General features: G+C 36.2%; 1 protein-coding gene across 1 annotated transcript in view; it reads right to left on the bottom strand.

The window, feature by feature from the left end:
- The window catches only part of AEBP2 (AE binding protein 2), a 62,873-nt gene that overhangs the window by 20,944 nt on the left and 16,293 nt on the right, over positions 1-25,636 (bottom strand). The window contains exons 2-3 of the mRNA XM_046013357.1: positions 19,579-19,786; positions 12,108-12,215 (exon numbers count right to left, since the gene is read on the bottom strand). Of these exons, the coding sequence (XP_045869313.1) occupies positions 12,108-12,215; positions 19,579-19,786 (316 nt within the window). The remainder of the gene's footprint in view (positions 1-12,107; positions 12,216-19,578; positions 19,787-25,636) is intronic.

Genomic DNA, 25,636 nt, shown 5'->3' with positions numbered 1-25,636 from the left:
AAGACTACAGTAACCAAGAAACAAAACTTTAATTTTATTTAAATTTTATTAATTGAGGTGAAATTCATAAAGTGGTCTTTAGTGCATTCACAATGTTATATAACCATCCAGCTAGCTCCACATCCTTGCCAACACTTGTTATTTTCAATTTATTTTATTAAAATCATCCTACTGAGTATGAAGTAGTAGTAAGTCATTGCAGTTTTTATTTTTATTTCCTTAATAACCATTTAATTTTCTTTAAAGAAATGTTTTTTTACTACCACAGTAAGACCAGCCCTTCCTTTTTAATTTTCAATTGAAACCTGTTCCTCAATTTCACTACTGAAAAACTTTTAAGTGTATCAGAAACAGCTTGGTAAGTGAATCTACCTCTCCAATTGCAATGAAATCTAAATAAAGATGAAGTGTTTACCATCTGAATGGAGAATACTTAAGTAAAATCACTCTAATGGGTTAGCTTTACACTGTTCAATACATTTTAGGCATTGGACACATATACTTGTTGAGCACTTGAAATGTGGCTATTCCAAATTGTAAAGAATTTTAAGTATCAAATACACACTGGGGGCACCTGGGTGGCTTGTCAGTTAAGCGTCCTCCTTTGGCTCAAGTCATGATCCTGGGGCCCTGAGATCAACTCCCTGCTCTGTGGGGGAGTCTGCTTCTTCCTCTTCCTTTGCCCCTCCCCCTCACTTGTGCACATTCTCTTTCAAAATAAACAAATAAAATATTTTAAAAATATAAAATAATAAAATACACACTGAATTTTGAAGATTCAGTACCCAAAAAAGTAAAAAAAATTTCATTAACTTTGTAAACTGCTAAGATGTTAAAAATAATAATATAGGGGCGCCTGGGTGGCTCAGTGGGTTGAGCTGCTGCCTTCGGCTCGGGTCATGATCTCAGGGTCATGGGATCGAGTCCCATGTCGGGCTCTCTGCTCGGCAGCGAGCCTGCTTCCCTCTCTCTCTCTGCCTGCCTCTCCATCTGCTTGTGATCTCTCTCTGTCAAATAAATAAATAAAATCTTTAAAAAAAATAATAATAATAATAATATAATGGGTTAAGTCAAACATACTATTTAAATTATTTTCATCTATTTCAATTATTTTAGTAAAGCACTAGAAAATTTTAAATGAACTATTTGGTTGACACATATTTCTATTATACAATACTGCCACAGAATAAAGCCATATAGTATTTATTATTCTTACTTTTCAATTTTAGAAGGTATTCCCCGTATTTCCTAACACCTATTTAAAAAACATATATTGTCCTTTGGGCCCTTGTACCAGATGATTTAAGAAATAGAACAAAAGGGCGCCTGGGTGGCTCAGTGGGTTAAGCCGCTGCCTTCGGCTCAGGTCATGATCTCGGGGTCCTGGGATCGAGTTCCGCATCGGGCTCTCTGCTCAGCAGGGAGCCTGCTTCCCTCTCTCTCTCTCTGCCTGCCTCTCTGTCTATTATGACCTCTCTCTGTCAAATAAATAAATAAAATCTTTAAAAAAAAAAAAAAAAGAAATAGAACAAAATAAGACACTCTTTGCCCTGAAATTGCCAGTTGCATATTAGTTATTCAAACAAAAACTCCCTATTTCAAACTTTAGACTAGCTATTTAACCACAATTAAGGCAGAGGTGGCAGTTCAGATCCAAGCCTCAGTTTTAAATTCATAAGGACTCTGTAACATAACTCCACCCAGAATACCCTTAATTGTAAGAGTCCCAGTAGGCTAGCAGATTCATTTATCCCAGAATCCTTCAATAGTTCAACGAATAGCCCCGATAGCATCTAGAACTGAGTAAATATCACAAGTGTATTTTAATCAGTGATGCTTCAATGTTCTGGAAATTAATATTGAGAATTCTAATAGAAAACAGTTTTAACTTGATTTTAAGCATCCATCAAGAATCATAAATTTAAAAAGAAAACACAAAGTACAATGAGAATTTCCATTTACTATAGCACCAAGAACCCTAAGATACCTGGGAATAAACCTAACCAAAGAGGTAAAGGATCTGTACTCGAGGAATTACAGAACACTCATGAAAGAAATTGAAGAAGACACGAAAAGATGGAAGACCATTCCATGTTCTTGGATCAGAAGAATAAACATTGTTAAAATGTCTATACTGCCTAGAACAATCTATACTTTTAATGCCATTCCGATCAAAATTCCACTGGTATTTTACAAAGAGCTGGTATTTTACAAAGAGCTGGAACAAATAATCCTAAAATTTGTATGGAATCAGAAGAGACCCCGAATTGCTAAGGAAATGTTGAAAAACAAAAACAAAACTGGCGGCATCACGTTACCTGATTTCAAGCTTTACTACAAAGCTGTGATCACCAAGACAGCATGGTACTGGCATAAAAACAGACACATAGACCAGTGGAACAGAGTAGAGAGCCCAGATATGGACCATCAACTCTATGGTCAAATAATCTTCGACAAAACAGGAAAAAATATACAGTGGAAAAAAGACAGTCTCTTCAATAAATGGTGCTGGGAAAACTGGACAGCTATAAGTAGAAGAATGAAACTCGACCATTCTCTTACACTGTACACAAAGATAAACTCGAAATGGATGAAAGACCTCAACGTGAGACAAGAATTCATCAGAATCCTAGAGGAGAACATAGGCAGTAACCTCTTCGATATCAGCCACAGCAACTTCTTTCAAGATATGTCTCCAAAGGCAAAGGAAACAAAAGCGAAAATGAACTTTTGGGACTTCATCAAGATCAAAAGCTTCTGCACAGCAAAGGAAACAGTCAACAAAACAAAAAGGCAACGCACGGAATGGGAGAAGATATTTGCAAATGACAGTACAGACAAAAGGTTGATATCCAGGATCTATAAAGAACTCCTCAAACTCAACACACACAAAACAGATAAGTATATCAAAAAATGGGCAGAAGATATGAACAGACACTTCTCCAACGAAGACATACAAATGGCTATCAGACACATGAAAATATGCTCATCATCACTAGCCATCAGGGAGATTCAAATTAAAACCACATTGAGATATCACCTCACACCAGTTAGAATGGCCAAAATTAGCAAGACAGGAAACAATGTGTGTTGGAGAGGATGTGGAGAAAGGGGAACCCTCTTATACTGTTGGTGGGAATGCAAGTTGGTGCAGCCACTTTGGAGAACAGTGTGGAGATTCCTCAAGAAATTAAAAATAGAGCTTCCCTATGACCCTGCAATTACACTACTGGGTATTTACCCCAAAGATACAGATGTAATGAAAAGAGCCATCTGTACCCCAATGTTTATAGCAGCAATGGCCACGGTCACCAAACTGTGGAAAGAACCAAGATGCCCTTCAACGGATGAATGGATAAGGAAGATGTGCTCCATATACACGATGGAGTATTATACCTCCATCAGAAAGGATGAATACCCAACTTTTGTAGCAACATGGACGGGACTGGAAGAGATTATGCTGAGTGAAATAAGTCAAGCAGAGAGAGTCAAGTATTATATGGTTTCACTTATTTGTGTAGCATAACAAAGAACATGGAGGACATGGGGAGATGGAGAGGAGAAGGGAGTTGAGGGAAATTGGAAGAGGAGATGAACCATGAGAGACTATGGACTCTGAAAAACAACCAGAGGGTTTTAAAGGGGCAGGGGGTGGGAGGTTGGGGAACCAGGTGGTGGGTAATAGGGAGGGCACATACTGCATGGAGCACTGGGTGTGGCGCAAAAACAATGAATACTATTACATTGAAAAGAAATTTTTAAAAAGTGAAAAAAAAAAAAAGAACAGGGGCGACTGGGTGGCTCAGTGGGTTAAGCCTCTGCCTTCGGCTCAGGTCATGATCTCAGGGTCCTGGGATGGAGCCCTGCATCGGGCTCTCTGCTCAGCAGGAAGCCTGCTTCCACGCTCTCTCTGCCTGCCTCTCTGACTACTTGTGATCTCTATCAAATAAATAAATAAAATCTTATTTAAAAAACAAAAAAGAACAGAATTACACACATTTCACTTAAATACGATTTCTTTTCCCCTAGAAGAGAAAATAATTTTAAGCACCATTTAATGAATATTCCACTCATTAGGTATAAATCATAGAGAACAAGGTACAGACATTAAAGCTATTGCCTCAAATGGCCTTTCATTCCTCTCAACATGAGGATCTCATGATGGTGGAGTGTGATTTTAATGTTCCAATATTCATGTTTTCACCAATACATACAATGACCCCTGAATTCAAGCCACCACTCCGAGGTTCTGATTTCAACAGCAGAGGGAAAATCTGGTTGTTGGACACCAAATGTTTTAATGATCTATCCCCCAAATCCACTGAAATACTCTATGTATGTTGGCTATGGTTGTGGTCAAGTAGCTGTTCTAAAATGTGAAACATGGAATCGCTGTTTTGTTGGGGTTTTTTTCCCCGAATGTATTCGACTGTAGTAATACTGAGACTATCTTTGCTAGTACTGTCTTATTCCGATGGTCCCATAAGTAATATGAAAATCTAGAAGGCGCTACTACTGAAACAGAACAGAAAACATCAGCTTCACAGAAGACAGGGTAGTATTTATTAGCCTCCAATGGTGACCAATTTGTTTTTCTTTTGGGGGAAGAAAGGGAATCATTTTTTGTCTTTTAGAATCATGATGATCACTGCAGTTATTATTCTTATTTATAGAGAAATATTACCATGTTTGGTCATCAGGAACGTCCTAAACACTGGCTGCCAAGGCTAGGGAACAGGAGAGCTTCAAACACACAGACACACAAGCATACAAAATGTCAAAGACAAATTAAAGAACAATAGCACCACAGGGTATTTAAAGCTTTGTGTTACTACACAGAAGGTCTGTTGAAAATCAAAAGATTTTATTTGTCAATTTAGCCCAAAAAGTTGGGCAGGGGGTGGGGAAAAGCAAATGACTTAAAAATAATCAGCATCGGAGCTGGCGGGCACCTATAATAAACAAACAAAAAAATAAATAAATAAAATTACCAGCATCAACTACTACTACAAAACAGGTCATAAAGGAATAAGAGAAGGAAATTATTTCATCATCCATCACAGTGAATGATGCAATAACAGTATCATTCACTATATAACAAATCACCAGAATTAGCCTGTTTGTACAACTATAAGGATATCATAGTTTAAATCTAGTTTGATAAAATCTTTTTTTTTTTTAAGATTTTATTTATTTATTTGACAGAGAGAGATCACAAGTAGACAGAGAGGCAGGCAGAGAGAGAGAGAGGGAAGCAGGCTCGCCGCTGAGCAGAGAGCCCGATACGGGACTCGATCCCAGGACCCCGAGATCATGACCCGAGCCAAAGGCAGCAGCCTAACCCACTGTTAGGCCAGGATCTTGATTCCAAAAACACCTAAAAAGATAGGCTATTTAATGTATCAATCTTGAAAGTCTGAGTTTTTCAAACACTACTCCAACACAATGAGAAGTTATTCAAATATGTCAGTATCATGAACGGAATCAATCACGCTGAGCTACAGACTAACTGCTTAGGAAAAGTTACAATGAATAAATTAACCCAAGACAAGTAGATGACTGTACTATGTTCAAAGTAAAGAGAAATACTGGAGTAGGGGAGAAATGTGTGTGCAAAGTAAAAGTACATATTAATAAGCTTACCTACTAAAAAGCACAACTGTGTAATTTCTAACATATACAAATCTACCAAGACAAACCAATGTCTCATTAGCAATAAAGTAAGGAAATCAAAACAATCACCAAACACATTGTATATAACTACTTTTTCTTTTCCTCAGTTAAGAACATATGTATTCCTAAGCATGGTAGGGTTAAAGGCACTTAGCTATCAAAGCTCAACACCAGATAACTAACAAGAATGAAACTGAAAAGGGAAAAAAAAAAGACCAAGAAATAGTTTAAAATATTCTCATGCCCTACTACTGTAAACACATGTAATTTTTTCTGTCTTAAAGACTTTAAATAATCTCTACACCCAATGTGAAGCTCCAATTTACAACCCCAAGATCAAGAATCCTACCCCTTCTACCAACTGAGCCAGCCAGGCATCCCAAAACATGTAATGTTTTCCAAACCCTTCACAATTAAAATGTTTCACTACATTTAACAAAATGGCAGCAGCAACTCCCCTTCCCACAAACCCTAAATGTATATATAAGGCAGAGGTATATATACCTGACAAAATAAACATAGGGATGAGGAAATGTTATCTAGGAATAATCTTTGCACTTTATCAAAGATAAAACAAAAACACTTGGCAAAGAAGCTACATTTACATTTTAGAAGTATACTGATTTTACAAATCTAAAATTTCATAATGAGCTAATATGATCAATTATTTTCATATGATACACATGAAAACAAATTCCACCTTCATCAAGTGATCTAGGTTAACATCATCTATGATGGAACAAATTCTCATCAGGTATTCCTTGAAGTGATACAGTGAGAATTTTGTTCTATTTTCTCTAAAAATGCATAAACTGAATGTGATCATTACAAAAACACTGAACAAACCCAAAATGGGGAATATACAAAATTTAAAAAAAAAAGGTTTATATTCTTCAAAACTATCAGTGACATAAAAGATTTAAAAAAAAAAAAGGTTGAGGAAAATTTAAGATTAAAGGAGTCATGAAAACTAAATGCAATGCATGATCCTCAACTGGATTCTAAGCAGAGGAAAAACTACTACTACAAAAGGACATTACTGGGACTTAATGCAACTTCAATAGCTAATAGCATCAGTGTTAAATTTCTGGGTCTTGATAATGATGCTAAGGTTATGTAAATGAATATCCTTGTTCTTCGGAATTTCACACTGAAGTACTTAGGGATTCTGTTCCTCTCCAATGTTTTCCAAAAAATGGGTGTGCGTGTGCGTGTGCGTGTGCGTGTCTGTGTGTGTGTGAGTGTGCGTGTAGGTAGATAGGTAGGGAAGGAAAAAGAGGGAGAGATTGAGGTAGGAAGGAAGACAGGAGAGACAAACGATGGATGGATCCAAGCAAATGCAAATGTAGCAAAATGATAATCAGTGAATTGGGTTTAGGGTATATGGAATTATACATTTCTGTGTGACACAGAAAATATATGAGAGTTTTCCATCTTTGGAAGTTGAAATTATTTCAAAATTAAATTTTAAAATTCTGCCTTTCAAATAACACCATAAAAAGTCAAGAAAAACCCGTTAAAATGGGGGAAATATTTAACTCCTATCACAGCAGGGAAATGATGTTTATTCTACTTAATAAAGATGAGCATGTTAACAAGATTTCCACTCTAAAAATAACAAAATCGGGGTGCCTGAGGGGTTCAGTCAGTTAGCATCTGACTTGATTTCGGCTCAGGTCATGATTCCGGGGTCATGAGATCGAGCCCCAAAACAAACTCCATGCACTGCTTGGGATTCTCTCTCTCCCTCTCCCTGTGCCCCTCCTCCTGCTCGTACTCTCTAAATAAATAAATAAATAAAATATTTTAAGAATACAAAAATACAGGAAAAAGAGTAATGCAAATATATAAATATATATTTACATTGTGTTTACACTACACATGTCCACATGTATATATGTAGAAATATATGGTAATATTGCTACACAGAAACTCCTTGATGGCAGAATAAACGAAAGTTTATGAGAAATGACAAGCCAGACAAAATATCTACTACATGCAGGAAATGTGTACCCTTAATATTAAGGTTTACATAATTCAGGAAGAAAAAAAAAATCCAATAGAAGAAGGGCAAATCAACCAAATAATTAATTTAGAGAAAAAAATACCAATAGCCAGAACATGTAAAAAGATATTCAAATCTTGCTAGTCATCAAAAAAATGTGCTTGGCCTGAGGGTTTTGAAGGGTCAGGGGTGGGAGGTTGGGGGAACAGGTGGTGGGTGATGGGGAGGGCACGTTTTGCATGGAGCACTGGGTGTTGTGCAAAAAGAATGAATACTGTTACGCTGAAAAAATTAATAAAAAGGGAAAAAAAAATGTGCTTGGCAAATGGGCAAAGATAAAACAATGCCAATTATTAGAGTCAGTAATTATTGCCAAGCTTCAGGAAGACTGGAGAAACAGCACTGTATTATATATATTGCTAGTTGGACCAGGTTTTCTGGAGAGGGATTTAATAATACCTATCAAAAGCAAGCCTGTACATCTACTCTTTGAACTAGTGAAATAGCTTCTAGGAATTTCCATTAGCTCCCAAAAGCAGTTTATAAAAATATGTTCATTGATTACATTATTCTTTATACTGGGATAACTGGACCCAAAAAAACCCATCAAGAAAGCACTCATTAGGGACACCTGGGTGGCTCAATAGTTAAGTGTCTGTCTTCGGGTCAGGTCATGATCTCAGGGTCCTGGGATAGAGCCCTGCCTCAGGCTCCCTGCTCAGTGGAGAGAGAGCCTGCTACTCCCTCTCCCACTTCCCCTGCTTGTGTTCCCTCTCTCACTGTCGCCCTCTGTGAAATGAATAAATAAAATCTTAAAAAAAAAAAAAAGAAGAAGAAGAAGAAAGAAAAGAAAAGACTAATTAAGGGCACCTGGGTGACTTAGTCGGTTAAGCCTCTGAATCTTAACTTCTGCTTAGGTCAGGCAATATTTATCAAAATCACCAATACTTATATTGATTTTGGCTCCGGTCATGATCTCCCTGGAGAGTATTCCTTGTTCAGTGGGGAGACTGCTTGAGATTCTTTCTCTCTTCTCTCCTCTGCCCCTCCTCTCCACACACTATTGCTCTCTCTCAAATAAGTAAATCTTTAAAGAAAAAAGAAATGCTACTCCCTAAATCATCCACTCATTTCTTTTATGCCTTTTTTTTCTCTCAAAAGCACTAATTCTGTAAGTAAATAGTGGTGACAGTTGCAGGACACTATGAATACACTAAAAAACTACTGAATTGTACACTTGGTAAACCTTATAGTACATAAATTGTATTTAAATGTAAGCCTAGAAATGGTTTCTCTACAACCATAAGACAAAACTCCTAGCTTTTCTGTAAGACCCTCATCTTTTATTTAAGATTTTACTTATTTGAAAGAGAAAGTGAGAGAGATAAAGTACAAGCAGGGGGAGGGGCAGAGGGACAGGGAGAAGCAGGCTCCCTACTAAGCAGGAAGCCAGATATGGGACTCAATCCCAAGACCCTGGGATCATGATCTGAGCTGAAGGCAGACACTTAACCAACTGAGCCACCCAGGTGCCCAACCCTCCTCATCTTCATTTACTAAGGGCAGGCAAAAATTTCTTAAACAGAATACAAAGAGAACTATTTTTTTTAAAAAAAGTTGGTAAATTAGATTTCACTGAAATTAAAAACTATTCTTCCAAAGATCCCATTACGAGGGGCACCTGGGTGGCTTAGTTGGTTAAGTGTCTGCCTTCAGCTCAGATCATGATCCCAGGGTCCTGGGATGGAGTCCCACACTGGGCTCCTTGCTCCGTGGGGAGCCTGCTTCTCCCTCTACTTGCTGCTCCCCCTGCTTTTGCACATTCTCTGACAAATAATAAAATCTTTTTTTTTTAAACAAATCAATGAATAAATAAAATGATTCCTATGACTTATAGAACAACACCTCACTCAATCATTCCCTTAACTTTTGTCTTTTAAAGACAATGTTTCCCCTTCTCCAACGGCAAAGACCCACAGTTTCTAAAAAGAGGATTGGGAGAAAAATGCATCTGAGAGGCTTTGAAATGAATTTGCACATCATAATCAACCAGGATTGCTGCCCTAAAGAAAAATGTATGAAAATACACACAATGAGAAAGGAAATGATTCTTACTTTCACAACAATAAGCTCTTACATTTACTGGATACATACTGTACAGCACTATGAGGTAACAATTCTCACCAGCTACATCTTAGATGAGAAGTTTAAAAAACTGTCCCAGTGCTTCCTCCTCTCTCTCTGCCTGCCTCTCTGCCTACTTGTGATCTCTGCCCGTCAAATAAATAAATAAATCTTAAAAATAAATAAATAAATAAATAAAAATAAAAATAAGAATAAAACTGTCCCAGATCATACACTTCTAGTACCTACCAGAGCAAGGATCTAAAGTATGACCAAAGGAAAGACTAGGGTGTTAAAGTTACAGTAAGATCCGCATGCCAACACAAAGCTCAGTGAGACCATTTATTTAAAAAAGAATAAAGAGGGGTGCCTAGCTGGCTCAATCAGTAGAGCATGCAAATCTTGATCTCAGTATCATGAGTTCAAGGCCCACAATGGGCACACAGCTTGCCCAATATAAATAAATAAACAAAGAGAAAGAGAGAAATTTTAAAAATAAATGAGATTTAAAAGAAAAAGAAACCCAAATTGTTAAACGTAAGATCCCCAAACTTCCTCATAATGAAAGAAAAGCAAATAAACTACCATTAGGATGAAATTTCTCATGTATTAGGCAAAATTCCAGAAGTTTGACAACACCTTCTTAGCAAAGGCTACTGAGAAGGCAGATGCTCTAACAATGATATGGCATTATGGTCAAAGATTTATCACTGCAACACTATTTAAAATAGCCAAAGACTAGAAATAACCCAAGCATCTATACAAGTTTGGTTAAATAAACTGAAAAAACATTCTCTATGAATACAGAAAACTCTCTAGCATAAAATAAGTTAAAAAAAAAACAAGGTACACATATATGCAACAAAGATATTAACAGTGGAGAAACTTGGTATAGGGTACAAGGGAGCTCTGTCATCTTTGTAATATTACTGTAAATCTAGAACTGCTTTAAAGTGAAAAGCTCAGGGGCACCTTGGTGGCTCAGATATGCATCTGCCTTTGGCTCAGGTCATGATCCTGAGGTCCTGGGATTGAGCCCTGCATCTGGGTCCCTGCTCAGCGGGGAGTCTGCTTCTCCCTTTCCCTCTACTTCCTCTCTCTCACAAATAAATAAATAAAATCTTTAAAATAAAATAAAAAGCTCATTTAAAAAAATAAAGCAGGGGCACCTGGGTGGTTCAGTGGGTTAAAGTCTCTGCTTTCGGCTCCGGTCATGATCCCATGGTCCTGGGATCGAGCCCCCCATTGAGCTCTCTGCTCAGCGGGGAGCCTGCTTCCCTCTCTCTCTGCCTGCCTCTCTGCCTACCTGTGCTCTCTATCAAATAAATAAATAAAATCTTTTTTAAAAATTTAAATTTAAATTTAAAAAAAGGCATAGACAGTATAGAGTTTACTGGATTATGTTTAAGAAAGGAGAATGAAACCACATATTTACCTGCTTATACTTTCATAAAGAAATACTAGAAGAATTCACTAGAAACTAGTCAATAGTGATACATACTTGGAGAAGATGGAACAAGAAAAAAGGGGGCAATATTTCTCAATGTAAGCTATTATTTTTTTTAACTTCTTAAAGACTGTCTTTCCAAAAAAGGGGGAATATTTTTAAAAAGCAGTTCCACAAGAATTATCTCCTTCTCTAATGAAACCCAAGGGAAGTTTCTGACACAACAGTTACATGCCAGTAGATTATGAGTTTAACAACTGTTAAACTTCTCTAAACACAAACTTCTACCTCTATGATATAAAAAAACCAGATTTTAACTTTTAATGAAGATAAATAGAAAAGTGATTTTTATAGACACTAGCTCTTCATACAATTTCTCAGAATACATCTATTTGACACAGTAACTTACAAAAAAGCTCAGTAATGACCTCAAAGCTGAGTTAAAACAATCAAACCCTTCAATGTTGTACAATTTCACTTTTTTGTATAATAATCAATGAAAAGACTAAAACGTACGGCAGTGAGAAGACACACAGCACAAGGTATTAAAAGCCATCATTTTAAAGACAGGTATTCAAACTGGTGTGCTCATTAGGTATTTTGAAGACCCTAAACTCAGTTTCTTTTTTTTTTTGATCTCCAAATTTTAAGAATTGGATTAAATTACTTTTATCTCCATCTATTTTTTAAATTCCATGTATCCACAGGAATGTCTACACAAGTGTTTCTTTTAAACATTTTAAGAAGGGCGAAAGTATGCCTATTAAGAAATACATTAACTAAAAAAAAAAACAAAACCCAGAAAAAAAAAAAAAGAAATACATTAACTAAAAGTTAAAACAACTCACATATGCTTACCTTGAAAGGTTTGTCTCCACTGTGCGTCAGCATATGCCTCTGTAACCAACTCTGACTGGTTGACGGAGTGTTATATACTTTACAACCTTTCCATAAGCAAACAAATACCTGTTAAAAGAAGAGCCATAATAATTTTCATCACTTATTTCAACAGTTTTATTCCTTGTAAATTCAAATGAACATGTCGCAAGTCTTTAACTGACAAAAAGAGCCATTAATGTACGAATCAATCAAAATGCTTAGTTAAACTTCTGAACTTCCAGTATGAGGGGCATGGTTTTAACCCTTTTTCCCCCATAAGGCTGCTGTGCAAGTCCTTCAATGGGGACTGACAAACCAATTCCAAAGTGTCATTGAGAAGGAAATATACAAAATATTAACAATATATCCCTAAGGAACCAGGACTACACATCATTATTTTTATATTTACTACATGAGGGAATAAGCACGTATTAATTATAAACATCAGGAAAATATAAGAGTATAAAGAAACAATAAAAATAAATCAAAATAATCAAATATTAATTTTTGAAGATGAACTTCAAAAAAATGAGTAACTAAATTACCAAGTTAAAATTTTCTGCTCTCGATTCCTTATTCTTACATCCATACTAGTACTCATTTTTACATAGCTCTATTCATTAAAAATTATTTCCAATTATCTTATGAAGCAAAATCTAATATAAAATGTTAAATTAATCCAGTTGCAAAGCAATGGGCATAAACTGCTCTATCTTGATAGATTCATAATCTTGGATTCATATAACTGAGTGTAACTAGGTTTGGAAAGTATTAATCTAACAGCTAACAATCAAATCTTTATCATTTTCCTATTAATGAGATAATCTGTTTACTAACATTTTATTTTCATCAAAATGAACATTGAAAACTGTCCCCCAACATCAGTAAAAGTATGAATCCACTATAGTCATAACCTTCAAAGAATAATTAATAGGCTCTGCTCTTTTCTAAGGTAAGAGCAATTATAAAGAGTGACACTTTGAAGACTTTACTGCATGTAGAACAGAATAAATTTACATACAGAACTGAAGAAACAATCATCAAATAGTTAAACTTCTTTTTTAAGCCTAAAAAATCAACAGTCTAAAATAACTGAATTTTTACTGAAAACCAAAACCTTTTTATATCAGATAGGTCTAACAAAGCAATATGCTTTTGCTCTATGACATGACCGTTATCACATATCCTGACTCCTGTAGAGACTGGCTAATTTCTTTCAGTTGAACAGATACAGAAATCATAACATTTCCTCCTTCATACTTCAAATACCTGACCCTAGTGTATGTTTATAAAATGATTCCTGAAGTTGCCACAATTAAAAGCTACTTCTTAAATATATGTGAAAAAAAGAAAAAATTTCTTAAACCTACATGTATTATGTTGTGGAAATTCATTCATTAATGTTTAATAATCACATGCAGATGACCAGGGCCATCTATCCATTTCCTGACTCAAGACTACTAGATTCTAAGTCTTAAATATTCAATTCAAGCAATAAACAGGAATCTGAGGTTGGTTTAAAATTCTCTCACAAGTCATACCACATAAAGAAAAAAGCCTTAAAGCAAGTAACTGGTAACAAAATTAACATCATTTATGCAGTAATTTTTATAACAGTAAAGAATTCTGCTGTCTTAACTCTTAAATAACCTCTGTGCTGAGTTACTCTCAAACAACTAAGGTAAATACTCAAACACCGCCCCTACCTAACATTAGCCAACCACTATATTTGAGAGCAACAATGTGACTTCTAATTTCTGCTCATAGTAATAAACATGAATATGGAGACAATAGCAGACTGTACTTCCACTAGATAATAGCCTTCACTATGAGTAGGTATGGTCTAGACTCTAGATGGAATAATGTCTAGTAACATTGTTAGAGCAACACCTTCAAGTTCAAAGAAAAACCATAACCTTCAACCTAATGAATTTTATAGGAAATGAAGTAAGTGTAAAGAGACCAAAGCTAACTATGTTTAGCTATAATGGGGTGAAACATTTGGAAAATAATTCCCGGGGGGGGGGAGGTAGGGGAAGAGGACGCACTAAAGTTGCACAACAACTAAAAAGGTACCAGAACTCCAAACCAAGGATCCATAAAAACAAAATGTTGAAAAGCTGAATTTCTTTCCCTAATCTATGTTAGTAAGACACTTTGGTAAAAAAGAGTTCAAAAATCTGACAAAAGGGTCTTTCTTCAAACTTGAGAGTTTTTAGATGCACAGTATTTGAAAAACGTTTTCATACCCCATTTTTAGAAACTTTCTCATTGTAAAACCAACCAAACGCCAGAGGAATCCAATCCAAATGTAAAAGAAATTATTCAAGAATAAAAACTGTCATGGTTCCTCTATACCATCTTAAAATGAATTAAGATCTAGCTATATTAATTAGAATGCTGAGGCACAGAGGTTCATAGTATAGTCTCTCATGATAGACTTGTATAAAGTTTATTATTAGATGCAACAGAAATAGGGGAGCCTGAGTGGCTCAGCTGATTAAGCGTCTGATTCTTGATTTTGGCTCAGGTCATGATTTCAGGGTGGTGAGATCAAGCCGGGGGGGGGGGGGGGGGGGGGCGGGGGGATGCAGAGTGGGTGTCGGGCTCTGTGCTCAGCATGGAGTCTGCTTGAGATTCTCTCTCTCCTTCTCCCTCTGCTCCCCCCACCCCACCGTGCACTCTCTCTCCCTCTCTTAAATATATAAATAAAATCTTTAAAAAAACAGAAAATAGAAACGGCACAAAAGTAAATGGCCTGAATTCTTAGAGCTTTCACACTTTGCAGCAATATAATGTTAGAAGAACACTTATCTAAACCTCTATTTCCTTTTTCATCCAACACTATGAGCACACATTTGCTACTCTAAAATACGATGAAAATGCAAGATTATATATTATATATTCTCTCAGAAGGACTATTTAACAGAAAAATTGGGTTTGTATTAGACACTGGCAGTCCTTTCTCAAAATAACAGCCACCAAATTTTTCTGCCAGACAATCTTAAATAAAAAAGAAAGAAAAGAAAAGAAACACCACACAGTTATTAAAAGAATATTCCTGGACTACCAAAGAATCTTCAAATTTATAATGACCTAACTCAAAAGATACAGAGGTCTAAAATTTCAATGTTACAGGGAGGTTTGGACTTTCTGCTGAGAAGTCCTGTGGAAAACCTTCCTTTACTGTCAGAATCGGTCAATTTTACCTTAAGGGAACTCCTCCAAAATGCCCCAAATGAAAAAGAATGGTACAAACCTGGGAACCTAGGGTAATGCAAATCTCCTTCACTTTCATCACTTTCTTTAACCCAATGTTCCAGAGTATTTTTCTGACTGTACTCATGGCTTACATCTTTGACAGCTTGTGTGACAGTATAAAGATACATGCCCTTAATCCTATCTGGCCACTAACATTTCACGCCTGGAAGTGTACAAATGAATCCAACAAAATCTTTAAATGTAAAATCTACTGTAAAAGGATACAATGAAATGTGCCAGAATCTAAGTATGCATAAGGAAAATTCAGTTAGTAGTAAGGTAAATTAGAATCAGAGCCAGTAGGCAATATAATTTATATGCAGGGGTGGGGAAAGGGGATGGTTTACCAAGGAATTAGATTCCTTTTGCAGTAAGATGATACAGAAGATTTTATATAAAGCACAAGATACACCATCTAAAGTTGGATGATTTCATGGATCCCTTAAACTTTAATATTTCTGAGAAAAAAACCCAGGTTAATCTTTTATAAGGTATGAACAAACAGAAGAGAAATAAGATATTTTTATATGTAATTATTTTGTCTCAAATCAGTTTGCTCTTCCAAGACCTAAAATGACAGCTATAATTTTGTATCCCATTATTTTTAGCTACACTAAATGAACATTTTCAATTTTCTCCGTTAAAAGATATTTAATAAAACAGAAGGCAATAATATTTAATAGAACACTCAAATTATAAGTATTAAGCATTCCTCCTTTATTACAAAATATATGACCAATTTCATGCTGTTGTTCAGAAGATACCAGATAGGCAATCAAAACTCAAAGTGACCTCCTAAAGATTTCACTTCCTAGGAACATTCCAATTTAACCATGTCTACAAATGTCATTTTTACATAGCATACAGAGGTAACTGACCTTATTCAAGTCTTTGATTATCATCCCTCCCCCCCAAATCTCCCTTGGGCCCTCTGCCCTCAAATACCCAAGAACATATACAAAAATGAACTTAATCAAATGACACATGTAAAATAACTCCTGCATCAAGAAACAAACAGATTTCTTTCTGGCAACTGTTTTAAAGTGAGAAACAGTTAAAACAGAAAGAACAGAACACTAATGGATGTTACTGAACCACTGAAATCCTACAAGATGAAGTTTCCCACCTACCAAGACTTCAGTGGATATTAAAAGGACACTGGAATTAGGAATACTGGTTAGTAAAATAGCTCAGTCTAGTCTTTGAAATCCAGTCATGCATAGAAGTATGGACCCAAGAACACAATTCTACTATACCTAACAATAAAAGGGGTTTTCTTTTGCTTCTTTGTTTTTGTATTTTAAATAGGAACAAACACTTTAAGTGTTCTCCCCCCCCCCCAATTTAAAGTGTTCTTACGAAAAGGTACATTTGGGGTGCTTGAGAGGCTTAGTAAGTTAGGTATCCGAGTCTCGGTTTTGGCTCCAGGTAGTGATCTCAGGGTTGTGAGATTGAGGCCCTGGTCGGGTTCTGTGCTCAGCAGAGTCTAACTGAGACTCTCGCTCCTGCTCCCCGTGCCTCCACCACCAAATTAATAATCTTAAAAAAAAATAAAAGTTACATTCATAGTTTGTTATTTAAAGGGTTAGTTTAACTTTGAAATAGAATATACTGCCTTTGATATATGAGAAGATCAGGAAAAGCTAAACTCTACCCAATTTCAGCCTCCAAATATTATTACAGTCATGTGACATGGCAACATAAAAAGCTTAAAGGGAGGGAAAGAAGTTTCTAAGCTGTTACTTGATGGTTTTATTTTCCCAGGGTGACAATTAGAATGGGATGAGAAAAAGAACAGGGTTAATATAGTATTTAGATCTTGCTAACTGACTGCTCCAATAAAACTCATCTTAATAATTAGAAGCATAAAATCCTCTAGAGGTACCAATTTTTTCCTCATTTGTTTCTATTCCATCAAGACAGTTTAACACTTGGGGTAGAAAGAAGAGAAATAAGAAATCTAAAAAAATAAAATTATGTCATGAAAATCAGCTGTATTCCACATACATAAGATATCTAGAACAGCCAAAGTTATGAAGACAGAAAGTAGAATAGTGGTTAATAGTTGCTGGGGAAAGAAAGGATTAGGGAGTTATTGTTAAATGGGTACAGATTTCAGTTCTGACATACTGAAAAAATTCTGGAAATGGATAGTGACGATGGTTGTACAACAATATGAATGTACTTAATGCCACTGAACTGTATGTTTAAAAACAGTTAAAATTATTTTTTTAAAGTTCCCTTCAAAGAGGCCATTCAAAAAAAAAAGTCCCAACCGACACCCACTCTATTTTAAGCACAAAACCAGATCAAGATTTCCTGTTATATAGTTGCGTATAGGTTCCAAGGTTTCATTCATACTTTCATTCTGAAAGCTTAGTCTATGTACCAGTGACTGGTATGTAAAAAGTGATTTCAACATATTTTCTCCATTTCTCTGATTCTTTAACATTTGTAGTTCAGCAATTAATGTCTTCAAGGATTAGGGCTCCTTTCTGTGGTCAAAACAGTATTAATCCTAAAATTAGCCAATCTTACAATAAAGTAATTTTATGAATATGCATTCAAGAATGACATGGGGGTGGGGAGGTTCATTTCAGCAAATTTATACTAATAGAAATACCAAGACTTCATGCCTAGCTCTTTGATATCAATTAAGTAAATATACCTGCAGTGATTACATGATAAAGTCTGCACCTCTATTTTTTCTACAGATCTTTAAAAGGCTAAAAACTTTCTCATAAGGCTGTACACCACCCCTCAACATGTAGGATCCAACAATTATAAATGTGAAATTCTCCCACACCTACTAAGAGAAACCCAGTAATCTACACTCTGATGATCCTATATACAGTTGCTAAGTCGAGTAACTAAAAAAGCATCATGCTATGGCTCAAAAGGCTATCTTAGTGATATATACCAAGTGACATCAAGCACTGACTCACAAAAGGCAACTCTGTAATAACTAGGAAACCAACTTGGTTGACAGTTCACCCTAAAAATCTGAAATATGAGAGAAGGGAAAAGATTATTATAAAAGTAACCTAACCATTGAGCTTGGCTCAAAAGTGAAAATACCATATGATGGGCAAAGTTCACTAATACACCATCTGTCATCAAAATCAAATCTATTAAGACAAATCTTTACTTATCAAATTCATGTAGTCAAAAGACTGCTGACACATCACAACATACTGTGACAATGGCAAAGATTTCTTAAATTCCAATGCACAAATACCACCTGTTAAAATGTTGAAGACATGCTTATATGGTTGCATATTTTTTTTAAAAAGATCAATAATGCAATCTACATATCAATGCAACCTTGGAAATAGTTACCCACTTTCTTAAACCATAATGTTCTTAACCATTTTAATATCAGTATTATCTCAATAGTGGTGGCAGGCTGATAGGAAATTATGTAGCCTAAAGCTTATCTGTACTTACAATGTGGCATTAATTTCTAGAAAATGCACTTAAGTGTGGTAACTATTCAAGACAAACCTAGTAAAGTTGAAAAAAATTAAAAGTAATATTATAATACTTTGATCCATTACACTTTGACTCACCTAATTTACTTAGCTCTTAATTCACTATCCAATAAAAATTATATAAACGGACACAAATAAATGTATTCCCAAAAGGGTATAGGTCAATTCTCACTAATCATAACTTTCTATCTAAGTCAGCTCTGTTAAAACCTGGGACAAGATGATCAGTTCTCATTCACAAATACGAATGCAAGTTGTCATTTAACAGAACTGTATATATTAATCCTGGTACCAATAACCTCTCCAGTTAATTTCAGCGTCAGAGATAATTTAGGACCACTCTAACAAAAGAAATCCTAAGCAGTGCCAACTCCTAAATGTCCTCAACTTAAAACATCAGTAACTTGGAATAGGTGGCATTTGTTTATTATATTCCCACTATATTTTAGAAAATTGAATTTCTTCCCACTATATTTTACAAAGTCTTATTTTGTCTAAAGGCAAATTAAAATCCAACACGTATGTTCTCTATTTGATTCCATCAAGTATGTGGGAAATAAAAGAAAAAAATTGTGAAAAAATAAAGCCTGTGTAAAAACAATCCCAAATTACTTTGAGAAAAAAAAGCCTAACTAGCAATTATAAATTAATAAAACTAATGAAAACAGGGAGTGAAAAAAAGAAATGACAAAACCAACCCCTCCTCGCTGACCATCTACATGTATGGAACGGATGTGATCTGCCAGATCTGGACTAGAGTTGAAGCAAGCCTGGCACTGGTCCCAACAACAATTATAGGCAATATTTTTGCTTGAAGAAGTAGTGCTTCCTTGTCCATTCATCATTGCTGGAGTTGAACGCCCACTGGATATTGTGCTGTCTACATCCATTATAGTACTGCTTATGCTACAAAAGAAGAAAAAAGGCTGTGTTATTCCTAGAAATTCACTAACATGAATATGATCTTATAAATACTTAAGATTACTACTTGACATTCTGCTCCATACAAAGCATACTAACCATATTTTCTATTAGAAAACAACACTGATTTGAAATTATTTAGTTGGCAATAGAGTACAAATCAAGTAACAGTTTCCAGCTATAAATAACTGAGAATCAAGAGTATCTTTACAGTTCTGTAAATCACTTGTTAATCCAAAACCTTTTCCTCTATTCACTAATCTGAGGATTCAACTGCTTGTCACAGCCCACCTCTCTCCATCTCAAAGAAGTTTGGGAAACTGTGCTGTATTTTCTCTTCTAAATAAAAAACCAGGGACACCTGGGTGGCTTAGTCAGTTAAGCATCTGCCTTCCACTCAGGTCATGATCCCAGGGTCCTGGGATCCAGGCCCCCACTAGGTTCCTTGCTCAGCAGGGAGCCTGCTTTTCCCTCAGCCTACTTCTGCCTGCCATTCCCCCTGCTTGTACTCTCTCTCTCTGACAAATAAATAAAATCTTTCAAATAAATAAATAAATGAGAGGAAGAGAAAAAACTGGGTCCAATCAAAGTTTCCCCGATTTTACTGAAGTCCAAATAAAATGTCTTTTCCTGGCCCTCAATTTTTTTTTAAAAGAAAATCACATATTAGTAACTCTTTTATTAAGAAAATCACATATTAGTAGAAATAGAATAATAGAAGTAATTCTGAATGCCCAAGATTTCATATCTTAATAAAATGTAACATACTTTTGCCTCCCTTTTAAAAGCAATCAGTTTAGGGGAACCTGGCTGGCTCAGTCAATAGAGTATGTAACTCATCAAATAAATAAATAAAATCTTTAAAAAAGGAATCTTTAAAAAAAAAAAAAAAAAAAAGGAATCTTTAGAGGTGCCGGTGGCTCAGTCGGTTAAGCATCTGACTTGGCTCAGGTCATGATCTCGGGGCTATGAGAGCAAACCCCACATCAGGGTCCATGCTATGCAGAGCCTGCTTCAGGTTCTCTCCGTCTCCCTTTGTCCCTTCCCTCGTGCTCATTCTTTTTCTAACATAAGTAAGTAAACATATTTGTTTAATTAAAAGAAATTCATCAAAAATTTTTTTCATTTTAGTTATCTTCCCAATACAGAAACTACAGGAAAATAGTTTCTTTTTTTTTTTTTTTTAATTTTTTTTTTTTTTTTTTTTTTTTTTAAGATTTTTTTATTTATTTATTTGACAGAGATCACAAATAGACAGAGAGGCAGGCAGAGAGAGAGAGAGGGAAGCAGGCTCGCTGCTGAGCAGAGAGCCCGATGCGGGACTCGATCCCAGGACCCTGAGATCATGACCTGAGCCGAAGGCAGCGGCTTAACCCACTGAGCCACCCAGGCGCCCCGGAAAATAGTTTCAACCACAGAAAGGTCAACAGTAAGAATGTTTGCAGGTTAAAACCCATCAAAAGCTATGCATCTGCTTACAATTTAAGTAACAAAAATTATGAAAGTTCTATTAACTTAACTTTTAAGGGGCATGCTTCCCTACTCCAAAGTTTTTTATTACAGAAAATTTCAACGACACAGAAAAGTATATCTAAATCTGAACTTGATAATTTTCATTTTGTCCTATTTGCTGTATTTCCCCCCCCTCAATCATCTGCAAGTTGCAAACATCATACTTCAGCCACAATTATTTCAGCATACACCTTCTAAAAATAAAAACATTCACCTATAACCAAACTTATTTGCTGATATGTAAAAGTCAAAATAAATTTTAACTTATTAAGTAAGCTTCTGTTTTGTTTTTCCCTCCCTCCTCATTAAGGAAGCTTAATAATGACTTGTGTCTAACACCCTATGCACCCATTTAAAAAAACTAGCAAGAGCACCTGGGTGGCTCAGCTGGTTAAATGACTGCCTTCAGCTCAGGTCATGATCCTGAAGTCCCTGGAGGATGGAGTCCCAGTATCCAGCTCCCCACTCAGCAAGGAGTCTGCTTCTCCCTCTGACCCCCCGCCTCATATGCACCCTCTCTCTCTCAAATAAATAAAATCTTTAAAAAAATAAATTAAATAAAGTAACTAACAAAAATGTTTCTGTAGGTTGCTTCAGACATGAAAAATGTCTCAGATTTTACTTTAAAGAATGTTCACATAAGTTTATCTGGCTATCTACCAGTCAATATATATATTCCAAATGTAAACTCTAAAACTTCATTCTAAAACTCTGTAATCTTGGGGTACCTGGCTGGTTCAATCAGTAGAGCATGTGACTCTTGATCTCAGGGTTGTAAATTTCAGCCCACACTGGATGTAGAGATTAGGGTTTTTTTTCCCTTTATAATCTCTATTAAACTATCAAATGCAAATCACCTCTTGAATACCTGAACACTTATTTATATTTTTTGTTTTTTGCATAAACTACATTAGTTTTTCTACACTGAAATGCCTATTTTGAACCTTAGAAATTTCAATTTTCATGAGGCCCTTAATATTTTTCTTACTGCTTGTTTCATGTATTTTAAAACATTTTGACTATAAAACAATATTTCTGTAAACCAAAGGCAAATAAAATATTAATAGTTTTAAGTGAACAACCAACCACACTCAATTTATAAACAATCTTAGGGAAAGAAATAAATCTCAGTGACCTCTTTTGATATAATCTCTAAAGTATAGCAAATTGTAAACACACACACACACACAAATGCAGGGTAGTAATGCTCCAATTTCTATACCTAAGTCAGGGAGGGAGATATAAACACAGCTATCCTCTAAAGGCAAAACTTTTAAAGGATACACAAACACTGTCCATGTTTTTTGGAGGAGAGAAGGGAGGGTCAGTAAGAGAGAACTTTCACTATATACACCTTTTGAATAATTGTTAATCGCATACCTGTACTGCTTTTTTTTTTATTTTTTTTTTTTTAAGATTTTATTTATTTGACAGAGAGAAATCACAAGAGAGGCAGGCAGAGAGAGAGGAAGGGAAGCAGGCTCTCTGCCGAGCAGAGAGCCCGATGCGGGACTCGATCCCAGGACCCTGAGATCATGACCTGAGCCGAAGGCAGCGGCCTAACCCACTGAGCCACCCAGGCGCCCCCTGTACTGCTTTTATGTAAAAGTCCAAAATTAGTTGAAAATGAAACCAGAGTGACTACCTTCAGCTCAGGTCATGATACTGGAGTTCCAGGATCAAGCCCCGAATAGGGCTCCCTGTTCCGAGGGGGTCTGCTTCTCCCTCTGCCCTTCCCCCTCTCATGCTCTCACTCAAATAAATAAATAAAATCTTTGGGGCACCTAGGTGGCTCAGTGGATTAAGCCTCGCCTTCAGCTCAGGTCATGATTTCAGGGTCCTGGGATCGAGCCCCACATCAGGTCTCTGCTCATCAGGGAGCCTGCTTCCCCCTCTCTCTCTGCCTGCCTCTTTGCCTACTTGTGATCTCTCTCTGTGTGTCAAATCAATCAATCAATCAAAATCTTAAAAAAAAAAAAAAAGAAAATGAAACCAATTTTCTCTTTAAATTAGATAAAGGTCAAGAAACTCTACTTACTATAATATATAATATTGTATTATATATAATATTACTTAATATATCCAATTAGCAATATAAGACTATCTTACTGTCTTATATATTATAAGACAGTGCTTAGTGTACTTTTTTTGCTTATTAATTTTACCATAGAAGGGGAACCTTGTAAGTCCATTATCCAAAAACACTAGCACTAGGTAATTAGTCTATGTGCACTATCTTTCACTTGAAACACAGTACTTCATGTGGATACAGATCCTCATAAAAAGATGGCATATTGCTGATGTTAAGAGCATGAATTGTGTCCGTCAATGTCAACTAAGCTGCAAATGCAATGTCAGAGGAGGTAAGAGACAGGTCCCAGGCCCTAGAAGACTTGATAAAGAGACCGTCACACATGTGCAGCATACCCAGAGTCTCCCATTCCGTAGCAGGGCCAAATGGAGTCCTGCCATATAGTCCCTCTTAGGTTTTCTGCAACTTCTAGGAAGTGCCCAAATCCTAAGCCTCCAGGCTCCCTCTTGGCCCCAGACCCATGCTGGAATCAGCGGTTCTCTCCATTCCTAAGACTGATAAAGGCAACAGTCCTGATGCAAAAAAGCACAGGAGATAAGGTACAGTTAATTTCAATTTTGACATGACAATGAGCTAGACACAGATGTCACAGAAAACAATGTTCTCCTCCTTCCTATAACAGTAAGATATCAAGATGATCTGAACCAGAAGGGCACGTTCCTTCCACTTATCCTGTAATATTCCTAGGATAGTAAATACATTAAAATTTTTCACTCAGTTCTCCTTCCCAATGAGTACCTATTGATTCTATAAAACGGGAATAAAAGCAGTCTAGTATTTGGACAAAAACCAAAGCCAGAAAAAGCAGCACTCTTATTCAGATAATTATAATAATTCTAAAGCAGTGTTTCTCAGTATTCTATGTATTACTTGGTATCTTAGTAAATGCAGATACTGATTTGGTAGATTTGGGGGTAGGACCTGAGATACTGTATTTTTAACAAGCAGCCACTTGTTGATACTCCTGCTACAACAGTGTAAGTAGTAAAACTCTAAAAGGTCTTTTACCATTATTTCCCAAGTAAGACCGATCAGACTATGCAAGGAAGTGTCTCCCATTGCAAAATGATAAACTAAAGCATACACAAAAACACGCTCACAGACACACATGCACACCCTGTGACAACAGATAATCCCTAAGTTTCAAAAAAACACATGCTATTAGAAATTCAAATGCAGTATTTAGAGAAGGACACAAGACATTTTCAACCTAACAACATTCCCTTTACCCTCTTTTCCATGGGCTCTTTCCTCTTGTTAAGAAACTACCTGGTACACCAGACGTTTTTACCCCAACATTTAAAGTACACAGATTTTATGAAAATGACTTCCTCTGAGAATTCAAGGGCCAAGTCACTCATACATATAATAGACCCTTCTTTGAGAACTCAAATTACTGTCGAGCAAAACATCTGTGTGGTGGATATGACCATAGCTGACAGGGCTACCAACACTGAAAAGTAAAGAGCAGCTTGCTAAATGACAAGATACAAGAAAAGGGGAAGCAATACATGGATGTTATATTATCATGATGAAGGACAGACCAGGGTCCTCACGTAACAGAGTAAGAAAAGTTCACTGATTCGGTTTCATATTCCACATTGCAAACACTGCAAACAAACAAACAAACAAACAACAACAACAACAACAAAACACTATCCCTTTTATCAAATAGGCATAAAATTAACCTAAAAAGGCGATTAAAATAGCCTTCCTTTTCCAACTAAATATTTGTATGAGGCCAGATAGCCTTCACATAGTTCAACCAAACAATTCATTGCAACAGACTGAATGCAGAAGTTGATAGGAAAACTAGCTGTTACACCAGATATTAAAGACATTAGATATAAAACAACATCATTCTTCAATTTTTTTTAAACTGGAAAAGTTATTCTATGTTAAGAAAATACTGTTTAGGGGGTGCCTGGGTGGCTCAGTGGGTTAAGCCTCTGCCTTCGGCTCAGGTCATGATCCCAGAGTCCTGGGATCGAGCCCCGCATTGGGCTCTCTGCTCAGCGGGAAGCCTGCTTCCTCCTCTCTCTGCCTGCCTCTCTACCTACTTGTAATCTCTGTCAGATAAATAAAATCTTAAAAAAAAAAAGAAAGAAAGAAAGAAAATACTGTTTAGGGGTGCCTGGCTGGCTCAGGCAGTAGGGCATGCAACTCTTGATCTAAGGGTCATGAGTTCAAGCCTCACACTGGGCAGGCAATCTCCTTAAAAACAGAAAATA

The sequence above is a fragment of the Meles meles genome, chromosome 7 (assembly GCF_922984935.1).
Source record: "Meles meles chromosome 7, mMelMel3.1 paternal haplotype, whole genome shotgun sequence".
NCBI classification, from domain to species: Eukaryota; Metazoa; Chordata; class Mammalia; order Carnivora; family Mustelidae; genus Meles; species Meles meles.
This window is presented reverse-complemented; position numbering and strand designations above follow the sequence as displayed.